At 42.7% G+C, this 26,496-nt stretch overlaps 1 protein-coding gene across 7 annotated transcripts in view; it reads left to right on the top strand.

Annotated features, from left to right (window-relative positions):
* The window catches only part of INPP4B (inositol polyphosphate-4-phosphatase type II B), an 877,589-nt gene that overhangs the window by 658,597 nt on the left and 192,496 nt on the right, over positions 1-26,496 (top strand). For all 7 annotated transcript variants that reach the window (XM_040331418.1, XM_040331408.1, XM_040331402.1 and 4 more), the window contains one exon: positions 8,845-8,953. In XM_040331418.1, coding sequence (XP_040187352.1) covers positions 8,845-8,953 — 109 coding nt within the window. The remainder of the gene's footprint in view (positions 1-8,844; positions 8,954-26,496) is intronic.

The raw sequence follows: 26,496 nt of genomic DNA, 5'->3' as shown, positions 1-26,496 counted from the left end.
ACTGAACCTCCAGCTGTTGCAGAACTACAAGTTCCATGAGGCCTAGCAAGACTCTGATAGCCACAAACATGACATACAGAGGCAGAGGCATGATGGGACTTGTAGTTTTGCAACAGCTGGAGGTCCGCTAATTGCATATCCCTGTGATAGACCAACACAAAGTGGCACATAATTGTGAAGTGGAAAGAAAATGATAAATGGTTTTTAAACTTTTTTTACAAAAACCTGAAAAGTGTGCATTTGTATTGAGCGCCCGAACCAGCAAGAACCAGAATACACTCTAGAATGTTTACCAGCTGTGAGGTGGATCATCTTATACAGCTCCCATATTCTCAGTCAATAATTAATAAAGACATTTTTTCCCTAGAATCTAAAACAAATAGTTCTGCGTCTCAACATTATGTTTACAGTCTGGATTTTATTATACACTTGCCAGCTAATTGTGAAGATATAGCACGGAAATTAGACTTTTCTAGCCATACAATTCTTATTCAGTCCTTCAGTATGGGGCAATGTTCCCTGACAGCAAATGTAGTTAGACAGCCACAGCCCTGACAATTGTCTGAATACATTAACAATGACTGTAGCCGATTGGATGCAGTCATTGAACAACAATTTTCCACCTGGCACCTTCGATTTTTCAATAAATCTTTTGCCAAGCCGAGTGGTGCTGAGAGGTCCAGGAATCAACCAGAATTCAAGTTGTGTAAGTTGTCCTCACTTTTTCTTCTTCCTGCCTCCTCTTTAACTCATGCTCTCATTTCTTTACTAACTTGTACCCATTTTTACTTTATGTGCTGTATGCTTTTCCGTCTGATACAGCCCTATGTCCCCACTATGCTTTTCCCACCCACCTCTTTTCCCTGGTCCCCCTCCTAGTTTGGTTATGCCTATACAGTAAATTGTCTTGTAAAGTACTGCTCAAGTTCTGTTATATTTGGAATGTCTCCGCTGTTCCTCACTTGGTGTAAACCATGGTGGCTGTACCTGCTGAACTGTTTTGCTTCCTTATTTGAAACTTAAAGTTTCATGAAAAATGTGTGTAATGGAATCGTAATATCTTTTTTGTCAATTGTATATTTCTTACCACTGCGTTTTATATGGTGCATTGTTACTTAAGACATTTATTGTAAGTTCCTTACATATGTGCCCATTCTCACCAGAATGTGGTGCAGGTTCCATGTGCACCGTGTTCAAAATGGACACGTGATCTGCAGCAGATGTCAATGCAATGTTAACGACACCCCAAACTCACGTTGTAAATGCAGTGCCTTTGCCTGCAACGAATCTCATGGTAGAGAAGTATCATGAGATCTGGATGCAGTGTGTTTTTTATAGTAGTGAATGCCCTACTTTTGGTGTGGTTCACTGCGATTTACGCCCATTCAAATTAATTGCACAGGAATGTATTTGTGTTCCTTTTGTGATTCCTGGTGCAAACTAGCCCTAAGTAAGGAATCTATGGGGGGAATAAAATGAAGCTGTTTATGGTCCATTTTGGCCAGCTTTTTCAGATAAGCTCGCTGGTTGCTGCATCCTAGGCAAGAAATATTGGTGTAATGTATAACATGCTCCAAAAGGTGAACCTATGCTTTAAATTACCCTGCCATATTGTAGTGAAATGATGAAACTCCTTTCTACATTTATTTTAGATAGACAATATGAGTTTCTTATTGTAGTATGAGACTTTAATAATGTTATAATTCCTGAAATGAATAATTCCTCCTCCTGGGGTATAGTCTCCTAGCTGTTTTTCTTCTTTTGGCAAGTTACTGCAAGAGTTTGGATTACTATATATATATGGTGCATAAAACACCCTGGAGAGAAAAATTATTTTGTTTTTTTTTAAATGCATACAACGTTGTTATCTGGAACAGATTTAGCAGTTTGCTCTTCTACTATTATACCACTAATTCATGAGACTGGATTTATGTTTAGGGGTATTTCTGATCATTCCCTATGATCATTCTGATCATTGCTAATACAATTTAAAATCAATAACAGATACTTCTCTTCCTTTGAGATTAAACACTATTGGTTAAGGTTGTTGCCAGAGTTCTCCTCCTAATAATTATAATTTAATAGATTTTTTTGGCTGGACTAACTTTAACCACTTGACCACTGGGCACTTAAACCCCCTTCCTAACCAGGCCAATTTTCAGCTGTTGGTGCTCTCACATTTTGAATGACAATTACTCAGTCATACAACACTATACCCATATCAAATTTTTTTTGTCCTTTTTTTTCACACAAATAGAGCTTTATTTTGGTGGTATTCAATCACTGTTGTTTTGCATTATAAAATAAAAAATACTGAAAATTCTGTAAAAAAAAAGAATTTTTCTTCCTTTCTGTTTTACAATTTAGCAAATTAGTACTTTTTCTTCATAGATTTTGGCCAAAATGTATACTGCTACAGTACATATCTTTGGTAAAAATAAGTACAAATTGGTGTATATTATTTGGTCTTTGTGAAAGTTATAGAATCACAAGCTATGGTGCCAATATCTGAAAATGTATCACACCTAAAGTACTGATCTCAATTCTTGAGATCCTAACATGCCAGAAAAGTACAAATCTCCCCCATATGACCCCTTTTTGGAAAGAAGACATTCCAAGGTATTTCGAAAGAGGCATGGTGAGTTTTTTGAAGTTGTATTTTTTTCCCACAATTCTTTGCAAAATCAAGATTTTTTATTTATTTTTCACAAAATTGTCATATTAGCAGGTTATTTCTCAAACACAGCATATGCATACCACAAATTACACCCCAAAACACATTCTGCTATTGCTCCTGAGTATGGCGATACCACATGTATGACTTTTACACAGCGTGGCCACATACATAGGCCCAACATGCAGGGAGCACCTTCAGGCGTTCTGGAGCACCCAGGCCAATTCTGACATTTCTATCCTACATGTAAAAATCCTCATTTATTTACTAGAAAATTACATGTCACCCTTCAAAATTGCACATGCTCGTGGAATGGTGCCAAACTTCGCTACTTACAAATCCCTATAGGTAACATTGTAAAAAAAAAATACTGGTTACATGTTTTGAGTTACAGAGAAGGTCTGAGACCAAAATTATTGCTTTCGCTCTAACGTTCACAGCGATACCTCACATGTGTGGTTTGAACACCGTTTTCATATGTGGGCGGGACTTGCATATGCGTTTGTTTCTGCATGCAAGCACACAGGGACAGGGGTGATTTAAAAAAAACTGTATTGTTCATTTTACTTTATTTATTTTAGTTTGACACTTTTTTCCCCCCAAAAAATTTTTTGATCACTTTTATTCCTATTACAAGGAATATAAACATCCCTTGTAATAGAAATAGGAATATGGCATGACAGGTCCTCTTTACGGTGAGATATGTGGTCAATAAGACCCCACATCTCACCTCTAGGCTAGGAAGCCTGAAATAAAAAAAATTATCCTGGCTTTGATCGTAGCGGTGAGTCGGTAGAAGCACCGGAGGGTGGCAGAAGGGAGGATGTCCCCTCTCGCCTCCTGTAAGAATGATCAATCAGCAGAACAGCCGCTATCATCATTCTTATGGTGTAGGGAATCGCCAGCTGAAAAATCTGATGTAGATGCAGGCATCATTCAGATATCCCTGCAGAAAGTCAAGGACGTCATATGACGGCCAGGAAGTGGTTAAAACACATTTTTTTTAACACAAAGTTAACCATTTATACAATATTTCTAACACAACAGCATGTACATAACAAAAATGACACCCCAAGATTCTCCTACTTCTCCTGAGTACGGCGATACCACATGTGTGAGATTTCGACAGCCTGGCCACATACAGAGGCTGAGCATGGCTGGGTATCGCCAAGTATGGCTGGGTATCGCTGGGTATCACCGGGTATTGCAGAGTATGGCTGGGTATCACCGGGTATTGCAGAGTATGGCTGGGTATCACCGGGTATTGCAGAGTATGGCTGGGTATCACCGGGTATTGCAGAGTATGGCTGGGTATCACCGGGTATTGCAGAGTATGGCTGGGTATCACCGGGTATTGCAGAGTATGGCTGGGTATCGCCAAGTATAGCTGGGTACGGCTGGGTATCATCGAGTATGGCTGGGTATGACTTGGTATCGCAGAGTATGGTTGGGTATCACCGAGTATGGCTGGGTATTGCCGGGTATTGCAGGGTATGGCTGGGTATTGCAGAGTATGGCTGGGTATTGCAGAGTATGGCTTGGTATTGCAGAGTATGGCTTGGTATTGCAGAGTATGGCTGGGTATTGCAGAGTATGGCTGGGTATTGCAGAGTATGGCTGGGTATTGCAGAGTATGGCTGGGTATTGCAGAGTATGGCTGGATATTGCAGAGTATGGCTGGGTATTGCAGAGTATGGCTGGGTATTGCAGAGTATGGCTGGGTATTGCAGAGTATGGCTGGGTATTGCAGAGTATGGCTGGGTATTGCAGAGTATGGCTGGGTATTGCAGAGTATGGCTGGGTATTGCAGAGTATGGCTGGGTATTGCAGAGTATGGCTGGGTATTGCAGAGTATGGCTGGGTATTGCAGAGTATGGCTGGGTATTGCAGAGTATGGCTGGGTATTGCAGAGTATGGCGGGGTATTGCGGGGTATTGCAGAGTATGGCAGGGTGTTGCAGAGTATGGCAGGGTATGGCTGGGTATTGCAGAGTATGGCAGGGATGGCTGAGCATAGATGGATGGATGGCTGGATCTGTGACTGCAATTGTCACAGAGCAGCGCTGTGGGCACTTCAGATCCAGCCCACAACGCTGCTAACACTGATCTCTCCCCCTCTCCTCTCACACTGTACCGATCAGTAAACAGAGGGGAGAGAGGAACCGGCCACCATAGTGTAAATCCAATAACTTGGATTGTAAGCTTCTTGAGGGCAGGGACTGATGTGAATGTACAATATATATGTAAAGAGCTGCGTAACTTGATGGCGCTTTATAAGTACCTGAAATAAACTTCCCATTCACTTTATAGAGCTGGCTTGCAGGATTAAAATGTTAATGCTGTTTTCCAAAATGTAATATAAAATCCTTGCATCCGGTTTTTGGGGTATCTAAACTGTCTAGAAAATCAACTTAATCTGAGATGTTAATATGAGAATGGGACCAAATACTGTAGAACATTGTTTCTAGCTAGAAAATTGATTGCACAAAAGCAGATTTTGCCACATCCACTGACAGTGGTGAAATGAATATTGGTAGTCAATTTAAAATTGAAATTAAGACAGTTGGCTTTAAAAGGATTTGGATAAAATGGCTTCACGAATGTGGTCTGTGGCTGAATTGGTGAATATTAAAGATTTTGGACCAGGGAAATGGGATATATTAGAATGTGTAATGTTTTAAATACCGTATGTATGGCTGTGTTTAGTTTTTTAGATGTGGTTTGTTTTTTATTGTGATACTTTTCTCTGGTATTGGTGTTTGCTGAAAAAAATTAATCCTCAAAGAATTTGTGCCGTAAGTTACGGCGGCGTAGTGTATCTTTGGCGGCGTAAGGGCGCGGAATTCAAATGGATGTGATGGGGGCGTGTTTTATGTAAATACGTCGTGACCCGACGTAAACAAAGTTTTTTTTGATCGGTGCATGCGCCGTCTGTGGGGGTATCCCAGTGTGCATGCTTGAAATTAAACGGGAACAAGCCAATGCTTACGACGGTGACGTCATTCTACGCAAATCCCTATTCGTGAACGACTTACGCAAATGACGTAAACAATTCAAAAGGCGACGCGGGAACGATGGCCATACTTAACATTGAGTACGCCTCATAATAGCAGGGGTAACGAAAAAGCCGAACGCAAACGACGTAAAAAAATGCGCCAGCCGGATGTACGTTCGTGGATCGCCGTAACAAGCTAATTTGCATACTCAGCGCGGAATTCGACGGAAACGCCACCTAGCGGCCACCGAAAAAATGCACCTAATATCCGACGGCGTACTAAGACGTACGCCTGTAGGATCGATCCGAGATGCAGTCGTATCTTGTTTTGTAGATACAAAACAAAGATACGACACGCAATATTTGAAATTATGCGGCGTATCAAGAGATACGCCGGCGTAATTGTTTTGTGGATCTGCCCCTAAATGTTCACTACATAAAATATGATTAAAAAAAAAAAAGTAACCAAATTGCTAAGGTACTTAGCTGCCCCCTTGTACGTCTCTGAATAATGGCTTTTGCACACTTTGGGCTGAATACTGAAAATTGTCTTTGTAATTCTGGGATTCTAGATATCCAAGAACTTTGGGAGTGGTTCAGCCATGGTAGTCTCTATTACAGTGATTCTCAACCTTTCTAGTGCCGTTATCACTTGATAAAATGTTCCAAATTGTGGGGACCCCTAACAGTAAAAAATTTTTAGAGTGTGTTGTCGGCTACCGAGGCAAGAAAAGTAATTTGCGCCCCTAACCCATGGATGTTTAGCACTCCCTATCACTCGTACAGTATTAAAACCCCTTATGGTACATTTTGGGATGTACCACTCTTTCTCTTTATTCTCCTTTCTTTCCCTTTTATCTCTCTCTATCCTAATTTCTTGTTTTTTCCCCCATCCCTCTCTCTAGACCTCTTTCTTGTTCTTTCTCTTATTCTTTCTCCCCTCTTTCCTCTCCCTTCCATGTATTCTCTATTTGTATTCATTCTCTTACTCCTTGGTGTGGGGTTGGGGGAGGGGGGGGGGTTGGATGAGTGGTAATGCTGGGGGGGTTCTGACCAGCCAACTTAGGTGCTCTTGATCAAGGTCGTCAGCTTATCTGAGAACTGTCGTGGGGATCTTTTAATTGCAACTATAATCACAGGTAGTGTTACTCACTGTGTCTCCAACTTTGTGGTGTCTCGTAGCAGTGACACCTATGCCGAAATCAGGAGAAAGGGTCTCCTCCAGCCTCTCCAACTTCACATTTCTCACCAGTCAGCTGACCTCTAGTCTCTGCCCCCCTATCATTGTGTGAACTGAATGGGTGGCTCCAAGCTCCTGCTGGGCAGCCACAAAAAGGCTGGGAGAGCAGTGCAGACTTCAGTAACAGCCCAGGATTCGGTAACCCCTGGCAAATCATCTTTTGACCCCCAAGGGGGTCCCGACCCCAGGTTGAGAACCCCTGATCTATTACATTTATAGCAAAATAAAGTTAAGCACAGTTAAGCAGAATTTTTTTTAGCTTGCGTTGATGGTTCTCTAAATACTGTTTCTTGTTGCCTATACTTGCTCTTTAAAGCTGCATTAAAATGATAGCGCTCACGCACCACCCAGATCAGTGTATTTGCATAACCAGGTATTTCTGAACATCTGACAGGAAGCAAATCAAGGACATGCTGGCACTATCTATGGCTAGTCACATGTAATTAAACATGGAGCAATTTACCTGCATTTACGGGATGGATATGAACTGTCTCTGAACAGCGTGCACATTCTTCCCTACAGTGTAAGTAAACTCCCCTATCGTTTTCAGCCAAGGAAGCTGCCATCTTTGCCTCCATTTAATCTACAACTGCCATGTGATCAGTTATGACACCAGTCATTGGATGGTTTGACAGTTTGGTTGGGAGCAAAACCAATGGGAGTTACATTTTTGGCACGTGCCGGAAATGAAACCGTTTTATGGATGGGTTTACTTCCGCTTTAACCACAGGGAATCACTCTGGGTAAGATTATATGCTAACAGCTATGGACAGCTGCAGACAATATCAGCCTGTTATTGATTTGTACAGGCTTCTTCACAACTTATTGGAAACACCTGACTGTATCTGTCACAGACATACTGTAGCGCTGATCTGGGTGGTGTGTGGCCCTAATCATCCATATGCAGGACTCTAATGCCATGCACACACAATCGGATTTTCTGTCGGAAAAACCTTGGATGGTTTTTCCGATGGATTTCCGCTCAAGCTTGGCTTGCATACACATGGTCACACAAAAGTTCTCGGAACTTTTGTCCGTCAAGAACGCGGTGACGTACAACACTACAACGAGCCAAGAAAATTAAGTTTAGTGCTTCCAAGTTAAATTGTTTACGAGCATGCGTCAGAATTTTGCGCGTCGGAATTGCTACTGACAATTAGATTTTCTGATAGGAATTTTTTTAGTCGGAAAATTTGAGAACCAGCTCTCAATCTTTTGTTGGCGGAAATTCCGACAGCAAAAGTCCGATGGAGCATACACACGGTTGGAATTTACATTCAAAAGCTCACATCTAACTTTTGCTGTCAGAATTTCCGATCGTGTGTATGGGGCATTATAGGTGTGATCAGTTGTGTTACAGAATTTTACAAGGGGTTATTCTTGCTTTTTAATATTAAAGTAAGACTCTTATTATTGCTAAATAATCTGGTCAAGGTCACAGTACTAATAAGTTATCTAAAAGTTTGTATGCAAACCAAAATTTTTAGTTTGCTTAAGCAAAACTTTCATTGCTGTATTTTAAGTTTTCCCATTTTAGGATTTTGCTGCCTGTCTCAGCATCTTGCTTTTCTGAAAGACCAAAGGCAGTCTTGTACATAATGACAAATATGCACACTTGGCAATGTCTCATTTACATTTAATTAATGCATAATTCAAACATTTCTTTACTAACTGGGCAAACTATAACATATTGGTTCACGCCGTGATGCAAAATAAAGATGTAACTAGGGATCTGGTGACTATTAAAATCTAGTTAGACATACTTTCAGCAGAAGATTAACTAGCTATCTTCCAACTTTCAGGCCCTGCTGGCTCTGGTTAATTAATCACTTGATGGTAATATAGATGCACTCTCTCTATTTCATAGACTAAGGACGTATTCTTTGTTTGCCTGGCTGTGCTCAGAATAAGTGCTTATATGTTTTTTTCCCTCCAGATGCCCTCTATGATGTCATTACCACTGGAGCCCCAGCAGCACATTCTCAGGGATTTAAGAGTGGCGGCCTCAGGAGACTTCTCACTAAGTTTGAGACAGAAAAGCGAAAGTAGGTACCGTAATTTGAAGTTAGAATTCATTAAGCTGCACCGTTTATAGAGCAAATGCTAAATTTTGCATTTAGTTCCACACCTTTTAGGTTACTTTTTGATCATCTACTGACTGTGCAAATATGTTTTAGAAGTTTAGTCTGTCGGGTACAAGTTGTTTACTAAAAGCAAATATCTGATATCTATTAGGTTAACCTTGTTTTTTTATGCTACGTAAAAAGCTTAAAAGCAAGTACCAGGCTTTGACTTGTATTATGCATTTTAGAGAGTGTATTTGTCTTTGAAATCCTTCTGTGGTTTTCAGATTTTTGTGCGTGTTTTTTTTATAAATTGTGAATTTTCAGGAGATTCTGGGAAAACAGCTAGCCTCACGTGTTATGATCTGATTTACAGTTGCTATACAGTCATCTTTAATTTGATTGTACCATCCTCGTTAGATCTGCTAATAACTATGTACTTTAAGGGACTGGCTGATTTGATTCAAATGTAATGGATTTCTTTGGTAGGCTCTAAAACAACATAGATTTGGTAAATCCTGAAGCAGATTTTATAGAGATTGTAAAATCAGATTGAAAGGTTTGTGGCCATTTTTAGATTTAGCAACAAGTATGTAAAGTTAGTGCCTATGTAAATTTTCTATTTAATGTATATCCAGCCAGGTAGGCCTTCTTCCTCGTCTCTGAAGGCTATATTGGATGATTTCTAAAAGGGGTTGAGCTTTGATGTAGGTGCCCCTATCTAGAACCTATAAAGAGAACACATGGCCAGCAACAGTACTCAAATGTGGCACTGAAATGAGGTTTAACTGTTAAGGCACCTGTTGTGTGCTAAACAAACTTTCTTTTCCTACACAACCACCAACACCTGCCTGAACTACTCACAAAAAATAATAATAATATGGATTTATTTCAGGATCTGTTGGTCAAATTCTGACCTAAGCATCTGCATGTTACACCAAGTGTTAATATTTTTCAAACAGGGCAACATTTCCCCCATCTTTTATCATCCACTTTTGGTGATCTTCATGCCTTCTGTAGCCTGTAGCCTTTCCTTAGCTGACAGAAGTGGATTCTGGCATGGTCATCATAGCCCATCCTCATCAAGCTTTTGTGTTTAGAGATGATCTTTTGCACTTGTAAAGAATTGTTCTCAGAGCAGTTTTGGACCCATCAATATGAATAAGTCTATTTTTCCCTGAACTCTCCCATTAGCAAGCTGTTTACCACACAGATCTGCCATTTAATGTACAGGTTTTGTTTTCCCAGCCATTCTCTGAAAACTGTAGAGGACTTGGCAGTTCATGACATGACATTTATTTTATGTGTTGTAGGCCACTGACCTACCTCCCAACTTTTTGAGATGGAAGCAAGGGACACCTATTAGCACATATGAGTATGTAGGCATAGGATACACCCCTGCCATGCCCCCTTAAATGTGAATTATACAAAAAAAAAATATTCACAAGTTATTTATTTTATTACTACGTTACTATTCCTTTGCACTGGCTTTTGAAATTTACAAATGCAGCAATTTAGAAATTGGATGAAAGGTTTAACACTGGGAGACACTTTTTGAAAGATTAAAAGTTCATTTTATATACAAGTATATAGATCAGACTAAAATGAGGGACAAGCGAGGAGGACAAAGGGACTCCAAATCAGGGACAGTCCCTCAAAAGCTATGCACTATAATCTTAGACCATGCACCGTGCAAGCCTTTTAGACTGTATACAGTAAGACGTTGACAGCTGCAGCAGATGGACAGGGCTGGATAGTGTACAAAGTGGTATTAACGTTTAGCGCAGTATGTACCCAGGCATAGCAGCCCCCTCGTAGAGTTTAAAGTAATATTAAAGCTTTGAGGTTTTTTTTTCTTTTTTAAATAACAAACATGTTATAATTGCTTGCTCTGTGCAGTGTTTTTTGCACAGAGCAGCTCCAATCTTTTTTTTCAGGTCCCCCGCCAGTGCTCCTGGCTCCTTCCACTCAAGCAGTGCCCCCAGAGAAAGTTGCTGCGTGCTTGCTCCTGAGCTGCTGCTGTATGCGTCCATAAGACACTAAGCCGTGGCCCCCCTGCTCTCTCCTCATTGGCTCACTGGCTGTGATAGACAGCAGTGGGAGCCAATGGGCTTCCGCTGCTGTTTCAGCCAATGAGGAGGAAGGACGAGAACATAACTGGATTGGAGGGGGCTCTGGTAAGACTTTAGAACCACTTTATCAGGCTTCTAGCAGGAGGTTGGATTGTGCACCTGTGCCTTTTGCCCACGCCTAAATGCATGGGGCCTAACAGGCTGCTAGCAGCAATGCCACACCCAGTGCTCAAGAAGCATTATTCATTCTGCAATACTTATAGAGTTTTAAGATTTTTTAATGCTGCAAGCATGCATGAACACTCATCATCATAAAAAAATATTTTACATACTTAATCAACTATTGGATCAAGTCGTCAGATATAGACTTTCAGATTCCATCTGCCAGGTGGTGATCTGATTGGTATCTTAAGTATGATTGTTGGTCCATTGTGCTCTAAACATAATTTTAGCCTCAGCTCATTGTACCAGTTCCTATGGAGGCTTGTGGTTTTCAGGAAAGGAAGAGTTTACAATCCAAACTGGATGCCTACCTAGTATTAAATAAAGGATAACTGCCCCAAAAATCATAGATGGCTAAAAGGCTTTTTATTGATATGTCACAGTAGGAATACTGAACTGCCCACAGTGATAGGGTGGTATTGTTTTGGCCAGCATTCCTATTAAATGTGTGTTTGTTAAGCTATAATGTATAAAGTAATTTAATTTGTAATAACTCAGCCTGCCATGCTTTTTTAAAACATACTTTACAGTGTTTTGAGTTAAATGTAACTGTAGCGCTAACCCCTCAGGAGCCGCTGGTTGTTGTTGGGATCGGCAAATTAAGTTACCTCTCAGTGTTGTCTAGGGGTGTAGTTGATGAGTAGAGTAGTGAGCGAATGTCCAGTCAATCAAAGAAGGTTTTCAAATGCTTTATTTTCGGCCCAACATAGCCAACATCAACATGAGATAGGGAGAAAAGATTGATGAAGCAATAGAGAACTTTGCGGTATTAGGCCTGGATATGAAAGGAGCAATCCTGCTCTCAACAGCACAGTAGTAGTAGTTACAGTTCATCGCCACTCTAGCCAGAGTGGGTGAAGTGCCCCCGGACAGACTCCTGCCACGAGCCTGGCAGCCGAAGTGTCACTTTAGATTGCTGGGAGGAACAGGCCTCTGCCACAGACCTGGCTCTAGGGCCTCTGCCACAGGCCTAATACTTTAAGTGAACCGAATGGATTGAGCGAATCCTCCCAGTAGATTAAGTAAGGATCACCGGGTGACAGTTGAAATGTACCCGTCAATGTCCCGGTCACCAGATCCCCGATGGTTCGTTCAAGCCCTTTTGGACAACCTGCCTCCGGGTTCTCCTCAAGCCGACCCCCCATCGAACGGCACACAGCCTGGGATCTCCTCAGTAGAGCTGGGGACCCAGCAATTCGCCAGGGCCCCTCTCAGCAACATGGAACTCCGCGTATCGTGCGACCCTGGCCTGGTAGGCCATCGCCGGGGTCCGTTGGATGCGCACACCCTGAAGATGGGTGCCGCACCTGGAACCTGGAACCCGCGAAGAACCACACAAAATGGCGTCTGCCACAGGTATACTCTCCCCCAGCATGCCCCACGAGGAAAAACTCCTCTAATTGGCTGCTGGGGAAAAGTGGCTCTGCCAGAACCCCTCTAGCGCCACCTGTCACCCAGGGGTGGAATCGGCACCCCTGGAGCGCAGACTGACCTACAGGACAGTTCAGGAATGACAGCAGCCCGGAATTTAGCAAATTGTGAATGGGAGCAAAATAACTCTCCCATTCCCCACTAACTTTAGTGCAGTGCCCATACTGAAAGTAAGGGGACGCTACATAACCTCAAAGGCATTGGATTTTTTTTACAACATGCCGCAGCTTCAAAACAGCCCTTTCTCCCTGTATTTTGCCAGAGTTGCAGTTTGAACACGCTCTAATACTTTAGTAATCATATTGTATATCACTGTGCAACTGTAATGACTGTAGTGATATACAGTGAGATCACTGTGATATACAGGACAATCTGTGCTCCCTATAAATACATTTTCAATTGTGCATCATGTTTCCATGTGATGAAAAAATTGACCTACTGATACTAAACTTACAAGAAAACAACTCTGTTTTTACATGCAATTGTTTTTTTTCTACGTGAGCGTTACAGAAAACCTTGAAACAGAACTTGAAACAGACAAATACACATATTAAATATATAAATATGCTGTACATTGTAGCGATTTTACCTGCCAAATGATTTGCATTTCTGTCCCTCCAGTCCTGGGATTTGTATAGCTCTGCCACACATCATAGTTCAGGAGGGCAGGAGACCTGATTTTTATTTATTTTTTTTACTGCAGTTCAGTAACACTTATAGGTCTCCTCCTTCAGTTTTTGGTTTGACAGTGCAAAAATAATCAGTAGATTGATGAGCTTATCTTTGTGTCATTCTGCTTTCCCCCCCTATTAGCATGCTCCTTCCACTGAAGCACGATAGAATGGTTTCTTGTGCTGCTTTTGCCTCCCTGAATCTGAGCTACTGTAGGCTGTGCATGGACTGTAGGAGGCTGATGTCAATTTTAATTTAGGGTTTTAAGCCTACGGGTACTTCTTGCATTTAAAAATACATTTAATAATGCATTAATAAATGCAGAGCTATAAAAACATATTTTTTTTTTTTAGAGCTACCTGGAATTTAGTGTAGCACTACCCCCGTAGGAGCTGCTGGTTTAGATTTGGATTTTGCACGTCACCTCTAAGTTCGTTGTCAGGGGAAGAAAGTCTATAGAAATTGCAATGTTCACACAAGATGTAAAACCTTCAACTGTTAGGTTTTATTTTTGCTGCATAAAACTTGTGAAGAAAGTGGAGAGTATAGAGAGAAGGGGAAGGTTCAGAAACGCGGTACAGAATGCACAAAAACATCCAAAGTTCTAATCAGTCAGTCACCACTCCCTCTTGAGTGGGTATTGCTCACCCGGATAGACCCCCCTAGCAGCCAGAATGATGCACGAACCAGTATGAGAACAGTCTCTGCCACAGACCGTCTGAGAATGATCATGAATAGCCAGGAATCCTCTGCCACAGGATTTAAGTTCCGAACTTCCAGCCTTACAGTAAAGAGCCTTTAAGCCGATCCGGCGAACTGTAAGACAAATAGAGTAATGGATCCCTGTATAACGAAGTCACCAGGCATATCCAGAGACATTAGCTTGCTTTGCTTGGTCTCCTCCAGGGCAGGTCCTCCCCTGGTTTCATTTGTTAAGCGCTTCCCTCACTTGGATGGACAGCTTGGGATCCCCTTTAGAATCATAGGCCCCATCCAGCATAGCTGGGCCTACTCAATAGAGATGCAGCCTCGGACCAACGTGGTCCCGGGGCTGGAATCACACACACACACACCTCGCACCAGGAGGGCGACGAGGCAAAGGACCCCGAAAAACGGCGTCTGCCCCTTAAGTACCCCTTCCTGGAATGCACCACTCCCACTGGGCTGCTGCCGAGAAGGGTCACCCAATACACTATGGTCTGCTTGTGTTCCACCTACAGGCAACAGTGAGAAATCCTATCAAACACAACCAAATTAGCCAGAACAGAGGCTAATTTAATGAAATTAAACAAAGTCTGAGCCCACTATTGGCTCAGATACACTCTAAATTTAGAATAGTGCCCCAGTCATTGGGAGCAGGGCACTACATTAGCTTGAGTTTCTATGCATTTTTACAAATTGTCTATAAATTCCCGGACAGTTGACAACTGAGTGTACCTACATGCTCCTGCATTCATTACAGGACAGGACCCCAAACCATTAATATATGGAGTGTTCATAATACGTTCTTACTACTAATGAAAGTAATCTGTCAATTTTCACAGGTTTCTGCAAGTCATTGAACTTTGAACGATCTCATGAAATAGGCCAGATAGTGTATTCCTTTGCATCTTGATGGTTGTAGTGGCAAGATATTATCTTATAAGGTGAAATACTTCTAGTTTAGCAGCATTAACCACTTGACCTCTGGAAGATTTACCCCCTTCATAACCAGGCCATTTTTTGCGATACGGAACTGCATTACGTTAACTGACAATTGCGTGGTCGTGCAACGCTATACCCAAATAAATTTTGTAATTTTATTCCCACAAATAGAGCTTTATTTTGGTGGTATTTGATCTCCACTGCATTTTTGTTATTTTTTTGCGCTATAAACCAAAAAAGATTGACAATTTTAATATATATATATATATATATATATATATATATTTTTTTTTTTTACATATATATATATTTTTACTTTCTACTATAAAACATATCCAATGAAAAAAAAAAATTTTCTTCATAAATTTAGGGCAGTTTGTATTGTGCTACATGTCTTTGGTAAAACAAGAAATTAAGCGTATATTGATTGTTTTGCGCAAAAGTTGTCTACAAACTATGGGATATATACAGGAATTTGTATTTATTTATTTTCTTTTATACTAGTAATGGCGGCAATAAGTGACGTATATCGGAAATTTGATATTGCAGCAGACATTCTGACACTAACTGACACTTTTGAGACTTTGTAGGAACCAGTGACACCAATACAGTGCTAAAAATATACACTGTCACTGCACTAATGACACTGACTGGGAAGAGTTCAAACATTGAGGGCGATCAAAAAGTTAAAAGTGTGCCTAGCTAGTGTTTTTGTGTTTGGTGTTTTTACTAAGGAAAGTGATGGATTTTCTTTCCCTGCTATGTAGGGAAAGAAAATCCATCACTTTCCCTCCTGTCAGAACAGAGCTCTGCCTTGTACTGTGGGTCTCTTCCACACAATTGGCGGGTGCTGGCGGACATCCATTGGCCAGCACCCGCTAATCGGTTTCTCCTGTGATAAATCCTGTGCACGCCTCCTACCTGGAAGTGCAGAATCACGTATTTATATATGTATACTTGATTCTGCACAACACACTTGCCCTGCAGCAGTAAATCTGCTATGGGGTATTCGGCAAATGGATAAAGTGGTTCTAAAGGCAGAAGGCTTTGAACCATAAAGCATTGTATGCATTAAGTAAAAAAAAAAAAAAACTAGGTTGCAGGCCCCCTTCTACTTACCTGGGTCTCAGAGTAGGTAAGTTTGCTATTTAAAAAAATATATATATAACTTTTAGATTCACTTTAAAAAGCAGATACTGCTAAAAAAAAACAATACCTAAAACAAAACACTAGGCAGGTAGGGAAATACATATTTACAATATTTAGCTGTAAATCTGTTTACTTGCCAAAGTGTGTATAATTTTATTAGGTCCCTCTCCTCTTGTGGTTTAAATACTCCTACCACCCAGCATAACCAGATAAGCAACACCGTAGGTGCCTCTTATGGCTTTTTATGTCACCTGCTTACTCAGGGGACTATTAGAACATCATCAGGCCGCGTACACACGGTCGGACAAAACCAATGCGAATGGACCGAGATTCAGTTTCATCGGTCCAAACCGACCGTGTGTATAGCCCATCGGTCTGTTGTCCTTCGGTCCAAAATTTTAAAACATGCTTTAAAATCTAACCGATGGACCGCTGACCGATCGGGCCAAACCGATGGTTAGTACACAAAAGCATCGGTTCAAAACCCGCGCATGCTCAGAATCAAGTCGACGCATGCTTGGAAGCATTGAACTTCGTTTTTTTCAGCACGTCGTGTGTTTTATGTCACCGCGTTCTGACCCGATCAGTTTTTCAACTGATGGTGTGTACACACATCAGACCATCAGGCCACTTCAGCGGTGGACCGATGAAAACGGTCCGTCGGACCATTCTCATCGGATGAACCGGTCGTGTGTACAGGGCCTCGCGCTTCGGTAGTCCTCACCATGCAGCTTCTTAACACCCTACTGTTCAGCTCCCAGTGGATGAAAACTTGTTAGATAGACAGAATTGTGCTCACCGCATCACCATACTCTTCTTAGATGGATTTCTTCTGTACAGGCGCTTGTGGCAAGACACATTTCAGGCAGTTATACTGAAAGTATTTGATAAAGTTATTTAATGAGTGCATAACCATTGTTATTTAAAAGTAAAATGTATATTTTTGTACTTCGCTCCACTTTAGTATAATCATGGGTTTGTAATATGGGTTTATGGTGCTCTGATTCCTTTTTTGGGAACACACAGCACGGCTATGATTAAACCCAGTTATTTATACTATCTTAATACCGCACAAAGCCTTTGGGAGCAGCTCCGCTATTGACTCCGTTTTACCTTAGCAAGAAGATCAATTTAACAGTACAGACTGTTTACAGCCTGAAATGTGCTGGGAATTAGTAGACTAATGCTTACCCATTTTACTGAGCAATTACAGGAAAATAGATCAAATAATCCTTGCATGTAGACTAGGTCTAATTTCTCTTTAATTAAGACATTCTCAAGAAGTTATGGCTTCTTTTTATAGCATTAACATATGTTCAATCAGTTTTGGCAAATAAACTTTTTACTGAATCTTACATGGAGAATAAAAAAAATGTGCAGTTGCTGAAGAACAGGAAAAGAACTGGAGAACTGCTTTATTATGTACTGTGGGTTATGATTAGCGTTCTAATGTAGAAGTTTGCAACAAAGCAGCTTTCTAGATTACGTGATTATGGTGGGGCTCATGCCAAGGTTTACAGGCTACTATTTTTTTTAGAACTTGCTAGGTCAAACGCATAATTAGGGCATGGCAATGCTTTGAATGGGATAAGCTTGGTAGCACAATGTTGATGAATAGTCAGGGCTGGCCCTATCATGGGACCCAGTGGGCCCATGGTTCCAAGCAGCATCTCAAGAGGGGCGGCAGCCAGCTGTCTCCAGAGATCTGCCTGTGGGAGTGTTGTGAAAGGCTGCATCCAATGAGTGTGCAGTCCATGCTGCCTGTGAGACAGTTTAACACTGAGCCGATATTGACGCTTGCAAAAGCCGACGAGTGTTTGAAACCGTCATGTAATGTAACTGAATGCATAGACAGACTAGCTGTCAAAATTCAGCGTTGATGTCGGGGGCGGACGGGACCCAGCAGCTATCAAACACCAGCCAATGGGATGCCCTCTTTCTTAAGCAACCCAATCATTGGCTTGATTTCTGAAAGCTGCTGGGTCCCGTCCACCCCCGGGTTTAACCCACCCCTGACATCACCACTGAATTGTGACAGCTGGTCTCTCTCTGCATGCAATTACATTACATGTCAGTTTAACACATAGTTTCACTAAGCGTCATTATCGGCTCAGTGTGAAACTCCCTCTCCTCTTGCAGTGCCAATCCGTGCCACCTGTCAGTGCCAATCAGTTTTTCCAATTAGTGCAACCTGTCAGTGCCAATAAGTGCCGCCTAATATTAGTGCCAACCAATGACACCTATCAGTGCCAATCAGTGCTGCCAATCATTGCCCATGAGTGCTACCTTTCAGTGCTGACTATCAGTGCTGCATATCAATGCCCATCAGTGCTGTCAATTAGTGCCACTAAATGCTGCCAATCAGTGCTGCCAATCACTGCCCATGAGTGCCACCTTTCAGTGCTGACTATCAGTACTGCATATCAATGCCCATCAGTTCTGCCAATTAGTGCCACTAAATGCTGCCAATCAGTGCAGCCTATCAGTGCTGTCAATCAATGCCACCTATCAGTGCCAATCAGGGCTCATCAGTGCTGCCTATCAGTGTCAATCATTGCTGCCTGTCAGTGCTGCCAATCAGTGCCAATTAGTGCAGGGATGGGGCAATGAACTCAGCAGCCAGGCACATTGTCCACGGGATGCCGGCTTGGTGGGACACAACTAAAACCTGTTGTTTATTAATTCTACATGCCGATCTTTAGTATAATAGACAATCACCACACTACTATTTACAATAAACTACTGGAGGTAAAATAAAAAAAGTGTCAGTAAAAGGCCTGCTGCTTAGCACTGTTATGTGTTTCAACATCACAAAAAAAAGTGCAGCGCTAACTTAACTAACTTACTGATCAATAACTTAACAATGATGGTGGAATCCTCTAATGCAGGGGTCTCAAACTCAAATTACCTGAGGGCCACAAGACAAGTTTCCATATCCCATGGGGGGCCGCATGCAAACTTTCAAACTTCAAAAACAGTACTGGTGTCAGCGAACGCATTATTAACCCTGACCACTACACTGCACACTGACCACTACACTACACACTGACCACTCACCATCAGGGTACAGCACATCAGGGCACAGCACACATGAGTGCACAGCGTACATCAGGGTACAAAGCCCAGCACATCAGGGTACAGGGCACATCAGAGCACAGCACATAGGGGTACAGCACAACGGGCCACATCAGGGTGCAAGGCACATCAGGGCAGGGCATATCAGGACAGGGCACATGGCACAGTGCAGGACATGGAACATCAGGGCACAGCACATCAGGACAGGGCACATGGCACATCAGGGTACAGGGTACCCTGATGTACAGAGCCCAGCACATCAGGGTACATGAGGCACATGAGGGCACATTGGGGCACATGAGGGTACATGGGGCACATCAGGGCACAATCAGGGCACATGAGAGCACATCAGGGCACAATCAGGGCACACCAGGGCACAATCAGGGCACATGGGAGCACATCAGGGCACATTGGAGCACATCAGGGCACATCAGGGCACATGAGGGCATATCAGGGCACATGAGAGCACATCAGGGCACATGAGAGCACATCGGGGCACAATCAGGGCACATGAAAGCACATCAGGACACATGAAAGCACATCAGGGCACATGAGAGCACATCAGGGCACATGAAAGCACATCAGGGCACATGAGAGCACATCAGGGCACAGGTCAGCATTTTCTTGTTGTTTTCTTCAAAGGCAGAGTAGCGCAGGAAGCGTCTGTCATAAGTTCACATGTCACGCTGCTACTCCCCGGCAGCCCCCCCTCTCTTCTCGTCCATCTCAGATGATGTCACAAGCAAATGGGGATGGACGAGAAGAGAGGAGGGGCCGCCGGGGAGTAGCAGTGTGACATGAGAGACAAGTGAACTTATGACAGACGCTTCCTGCGCTACTCTTCATGCACCTCGATCTACACTTCCGCGGCACCCGCCCCGCCTGTGGGCCATTTAAAACCGATCCGCGGGCCACAAATGGCCCGCGGGCCGGTACTTTGAGACCCCTGCTCTAATGTATTGAAATCTCAATAGGCTTTAATATTATGACAATACCGGTCTCTGATACGCAACTTCACATATAATACACATCAAACTGAAAATAAGACATACTGTATAAAATGAAACTTAGCAGGGATGGTGGAAAACCCTCCTATAAATATTGTCTGTAAAAAAAAAAAAAAAATCATCAGTTTAGGCCAATATGTATTCTGATAAATTTAATTGCAGTCATCATGATATAAAATATTGAATGTGGGGTCTTTTGGTGGGCGTTTTTTTTTTTTTAGGGTGGGGGGGAGGCAGCATTTCATTCTTGTGCCATGGCATTTAACTTTTAACCCTCCCCCAGGGCAACTAAAGACATTGTAAGGATTTTAGAATACATTGGCAGGTTTTTTAACCCCTTACCCCCAATGGTACACATGTATGCAGGCTTACTGAACTGGGCTTTTTTTCCATGGAGCTGCATATATGCATACCTCTCTTTGTGCTGCACACTCCCAATCCGGGACACCAGATCACTGTGATCGGCTCTGATTGGCTATCACAGTGATTAGTCACTGTGCAGCCCACACCTGCTATTACCTCCTACCCTGAATATAGAGAAATGAGGGAGGGTGAAAATGAAAATAAAATATTTATTACATATAAAATTAAGGTGGATGTAAACCCACTCTCATCCTTTCTAAACTACTGCCATAGTACTGATCCATATAATCATATATATGCCTCCTGCATGTATCCTTACCTGTCAAATGTCTCCCCTCTGTCTTATATAAGAACTGAAAAACTGTTGTCTGGAGCTCAGTGGGTGGAGTCTTGATGTCAGTAGACTCCCCACCCTCCTCTACACTCCCCTTGTCAACATGGATTTTTCCCTGTGTATTCCTTACACTAAATTCTGCTATGATCACTAAAATCCAGTCAAAATCCACAAAAGTAATCACATGACTTCAGAAAAGGAGTGGGGGTGAGAATTAAAAAATAATGCCCGTCTCTAGGCTAGTGCATGAGATATGTAAATAACCTGTAACTCACAGCAAGGGGGCGGAACGGACTAAGGTTTTTTTTCTGTAAGTCCGTTTTATTTCACTGAACAATAAAAGAGGATTGCTTATAGCTGGATTAACTCTGTGTGGCAAGACTGGGCACAGATAATAGGAAATCTTACACTGTACATTGTGACATCAAAAAATGTGCGTTTACATCCACTTTAACATACACAATTCATCTAAAAATCAACGAACAAATACTCAGGCCTCGTACACACGACAGAGTTTCTCGGCAGAATTCACCGAGAAACTCGGTCAAAACCCGGATTCTGCCGAGAAACTCTGTCGTCTGTACAGTTTTGGCTCGATGGAGCCGCCGAGGAACTCGACGAGAAAATAGAGAACATGTTCTCTATTTTCTCGTCCGCGTTGTTCTATGGGAGAAGGCGGCCCGCCGAGCTCCTCGGCGGCTTCATCCCAAAACTCGACGAGGAACTCGACGTGCCAAGCACGTCGAGTTCCTCTGTCGTGTGTACGGGGCCTTAGGGTTCCCCCAAGAGGTATCTGTTGGTGCAGTGTATCTCATAAACTAGCGTATCCTCAACTAGTTTTGCTGCAAACACGCCGGCGTTGAGGATACGCTAATTTATGAGATACACTGCATGAATTAAGAAAATTAACTCGGCAAAGTAAAAATTCACCTTGCAACATGAATATGCTTTGCTCATTTAGTAAATAAACCCCAGTGTGCAGAATACCCCCAAACTGCCATGGTTGCACAGAGGCCGCATATTGTTTTTGAAGATCGTAGTTATTGGTTGATTAAAAATGGAAAGGCTATTACATTTAAATGCAAAATTGTTTATATAGCATTTTTGTATAAAAACATGGAAACAAGTAAGAATAAGACCAACGTACTCTCACTCTGTAATGATATCTGAAAAAATGACCTGCTTGCTAACAAATCGCTGTAGCCTGTAAGGCATAGCTCCTCTGAACATATCTATAACTCATACGGAGATCCTATGCATCATGTTTCTCAGCAGAGCAAGTAATATAGCAATTTCAGATAACTGTTAGGTAGACCTTCTAGTCTCCTAAGGAACTGACAACTTGAAGCCAACAATAAATTCTTACTATCTGTAGGTTAACATATAAATACTTTCTCGGATGCCCATGACAAAGAATTCGTTTTATATCCTGATAATGAATGATGTTGGGACATCATTGACTTTAATACTAGAAAAATTTATATTAATCTCACCCTCTCTGACATATGTTATTATTAGGTTTCTAACATTGGCCTTGGCCTAAGGTGGAAATATTTTATTGTGCAACTAAATTCTCTTTCAAGACCACCTTTTAAAATAATAATATATTTATCCAGCCGTCGTATTTTACGTTGTTTACGTAGTAGTACGTGAATAGAGCTGGGCGTAGGTTACGTTCACGTCGTAGGCAGTGATTCGACATATCTTAAGGAGTAGTTTCAACGTGATTCTGAGCATGCGCACTGGGTTGCGTCCACGGGACGGCGCATGCGCCGTTCATTTTAAGTACTTGTCTGTCACTCGGCCCATCATTAGCGTGGGGTCACGCCTCCTTAGCATGGCTCACGCCCACTTCCACCTACGCTGGCTTGCACCGAGGAAACCCAGCGTAGATTTGGGGGCGAGTGCTTTGTGAATCCAGTGCTTGCATCTGTGCGCTGCCTCGGCGTAGCGTATATTAGATACGCCCGCATAAATATGCGCCGATGTATGTGAATCCGGGCCATACTGTATTAGAATAATTACATGAAAGGTCTGTGTTCTCCCTAATTTGTTTTAAGTATCCAGGTGTTCCAAAACAAAGCACTAATGCCGCATACACACGATCATTTTTCGGGTTGTAAAAAAACAAAGTTTTTCAGGCTGTAGAAAAAACAAAGGGGTAGATTCAGGTAGCAATTACGCCTGCGTATCCATAGATACGCAGCGTAATTGCTAAGTAGCGCTGGCGTATCAACTTTCTGTATTCAGAAAGCTCGATACGCCGACTGTAGCCTATGATACCACTGGCATAAGGCTCTTATGCCGTCGTATCTTAGGCTGCATTCTGACGCTGCCCGCTAGGTGGCGTTCCCGTTCACGCCAATTCACAAACGTACAAGCGCCCGGCGCTCGTGTTTTACTTCGTTTGTGTTCGTCGCTTTCGTTGTAAGGCTGCTCCTGCTATTAGGAGGCGCAGTCAATGGTAAGTATAGACGTCATTCCCGCGTCGTTTGCGTAAGTGGATCGTGAATGGCGCTGGACGCCATTTACGTTTACGTCGAAGCAAATGACATCCTTGCGACGTCATTTACCGCAATGCACGTCGGGAAATTTTCCCGACGAAGCATGCGCAGTACGTTCGGCGCGGGAACGCGCCTAATTTAGTGATCCACGCCCCCTACGGGATCATTTAAATTACGCGCGCTTACGCCGGCCCCTTTTACGAAACGCCGCCGCAAATTACGGAGCAAATGCTTTGTGAATGAAGCGTTGCTCAAGTAATTTACGGAGGCGTAGCGTAAAAACGGTACGCTGCGCCGCCGTAGCAGTGCGCGCCCCTACCTGAATCTACCCCAAAGTTTTTTTCAACTTCATCATTAAAACGATGTTGCCCACACACGATCGTGAAAAAAAAATTCTCTAGCAAAGCATGGTGACATACAACACGTACGACGGCACTATAAAGGGGAAGTTCCATTCGGATGACGCCACCCTTTGGGCTGCTTTAGCTGATTTCGTGTTAGTAAAAGACGATTTGCGCTTTTCTGTCTGTTACAGCATTTTTAGCAAAAAGTACCGTATTTGTATTGATATTTTGCAGATCATATAATCGCTATATGCACAATACCATCTAATAGCTGGAGAGGAGCAGCATAACTCATTCATGCTGAAAAGAGTTGCATAAGGATGTAGGGTTTCATTATTTTTATTGACTCACACCTGCCAGCAGGTACTTACAAGGAAGTAGGGACGGCCACACAGCAATGATTAATTTTTAATGATGTTGTATCCCAGTTACTTTATTTTTATTTTTCACTGATTACTGTGTAAATGTCACTAGCAGGGAAGCGGTTAACACTAGGGGAGCGATCAAGGGGTTAAATGTGTTCCCTAGTTAGTGCTTTTAACTGTATGGGGGTGGCACTGACTGGGGAGGAGACATATTGCTATTCCTACTTACTAGGTGAGGAAAACGATATGTCTCCTGTCCCCTGACAAAACAGGGATCTGATAGCATAAATCCTTGTGCTGGCTCTAATGCCCATGATCACGATTGCCACACGCATCGGGTCCTCCGCCGTGCAACAGGCGCATGCCTTTGGCATCTCTTAAAGGGAACAACGTACCCATACGTTGTTTTGTGCAGCCATGCCATTCTGCCGACGTATACCGGCGTGAGCTGGTCGGCAAGTGGTAAAATACATTTTAACATTCAGAATAACTGGCTCTTCTCATGAACATCTGTGTTTCGTGGATGAAGTGACTCGGTGTCCAGCTGACTGGCTATTTCTCCTTGTACACAATAAAGAGGGCATGTTATCACATGGTCTAGACTATCTTCTCTCGAAGTTCTTGCTTTGTTTTGGTTTCTCCCAGTGCAGATTTTGGCCTCCCCTACTTCGACCTTTGGTATGGTCCCTTCTTCAGTGGCAATCTGAGCACTTGCTAACACATAAAGCAGGAATAGTTCTTAGCACAAATGGTGGCAAGTCAGATGGTGGCTGGGGCCATTGTAAGGGGAACCAGTGGACTGAGAGTGTTTTGGGGGCTCACCGTCTTCCCCCAAACACTGCACTTGACAGCACTTGAGTATAAACACCATTCATCAACATACAATGAGAAGCATGGACACTATGGGCCAGATCCACAGACGAAGTATGCCGGCGTATCTACTGATACGCCAGCGTACTTTCAAATTTCCTGCGTCGTATCATTAGTTTGAATCCTCAAACCAAGATACAACGGCATTTGGGTAAGATCCGACAGGCGTACGGCTTCGTACGCCTTCGGATCTTAGATGCAATACTTTGGCGCCCGCTGGGTGGAGTTTGCGTCGTTTTCCGCGTCGGGTATGCAAATTAGCGAATTACGACGATACACGAACGTACGCGCAGCCGTCACATTTTCTAACGTCGTCTGTAGTCGGCTTTTTCCAGCGTATAGTTAAAGCTGGTATTTTGTGGCATATAGATAGACTTGCCATGTTAAGTATGGCCGTCGTTCCCGCGTCAAAATTTGAAATTCCTTTTTTTTTTGCGTAAGTCGTCCGTGAATAGGGATGGACGTAACTCACGTCTAAGTTCAAAAAATGCGACGTCATTTCGCGCAAAGCACGGCGGGAAATTTCTGGACGACGCATGCGCAGTTCATTCGCGACGGGGACGCGCTTCATATAAATGAAACCCGCTCCCAACCCGCCCAATTTGAAATCCGCCGCCAGAAATACACTACGCCATCGTAACTTACGGCGCGAACTCGCTGAGGATTCGAATATACGCCAGGTAAGGTACGGTGGCGCAGTGTATCTCTGATACGCTGCGCCGATCCAAATGTATGTGGATCTGGCCCTATGAGTACAAGTCTGCTGCCTGGGGGACCAGGGGACTGTCTCCTGAGAGATGCATAGCAGATCATGGGAGATTTGGTTAAACACCCAGGAGACCAGGAAGGAATCCCTAACATCATGTTACTGCTGAGTTTCCTGGTTGATCTAAAATCTCTGTACAAAATGACATTCATAATTCTAATTGTAAAGAAGCAAACAATAATATACGCACAGCTTAACTTAATAGTAACCTTTTTCATTTTTCTTTGTAACATTTTTTTTTATATAATTAGATATGTAGCTTGAGCAAAGTATATACAGATAAATTAGTAAGGTTAGCACACTGCCAGTTACAAGTTTCAGAACACCAGGCAGTTCACAGATATCCTCATTAGTTTATTTGGAATAAAGACAGAAAGTATGCACTATGTCCCCAATTGTAGTAGGGAGTTACAGCATTGAAACTCATCATCAGCTTTATTCCCCCCCCCCCCCCAATAAACTGTGAGACTCTGCCTCTAAGGCCCCGTACAGACGACCGAACATGTCTGCTGAAACTGGTCCGCGGACCAGTTTTAGCAGACATGTTCGGTCGTCTGTACAGCCGAGCGGACAGGATTCCAGCGTACATTTGCCCGCCGGGCCTTTTTCCAGCGGGCAAATATTTCTAAACATGTTTAGAAACATGCCCGCTGGAATCCTGTCCGTCGGACATGTTCGGTCGTCTGTACAGACCTACCGTACATGTC

Source organism: Rana temporaria, chromosome 1 (assembly GCF_905171775.1).
Source record: "Rana temporaria chromosome 1, aRanTem1.1, whole genome shotgun sequence".
Lineage (NCBI taxonomy): Eukaryota > Metazoa > Chordata > Amphibia > Anura > Ranidae > Rana > Rana temporaria.
Note: the sequence above shows the minus strand (reverse complement) of the source record. Positions and strands in the feature narration are given on the sequence as shown.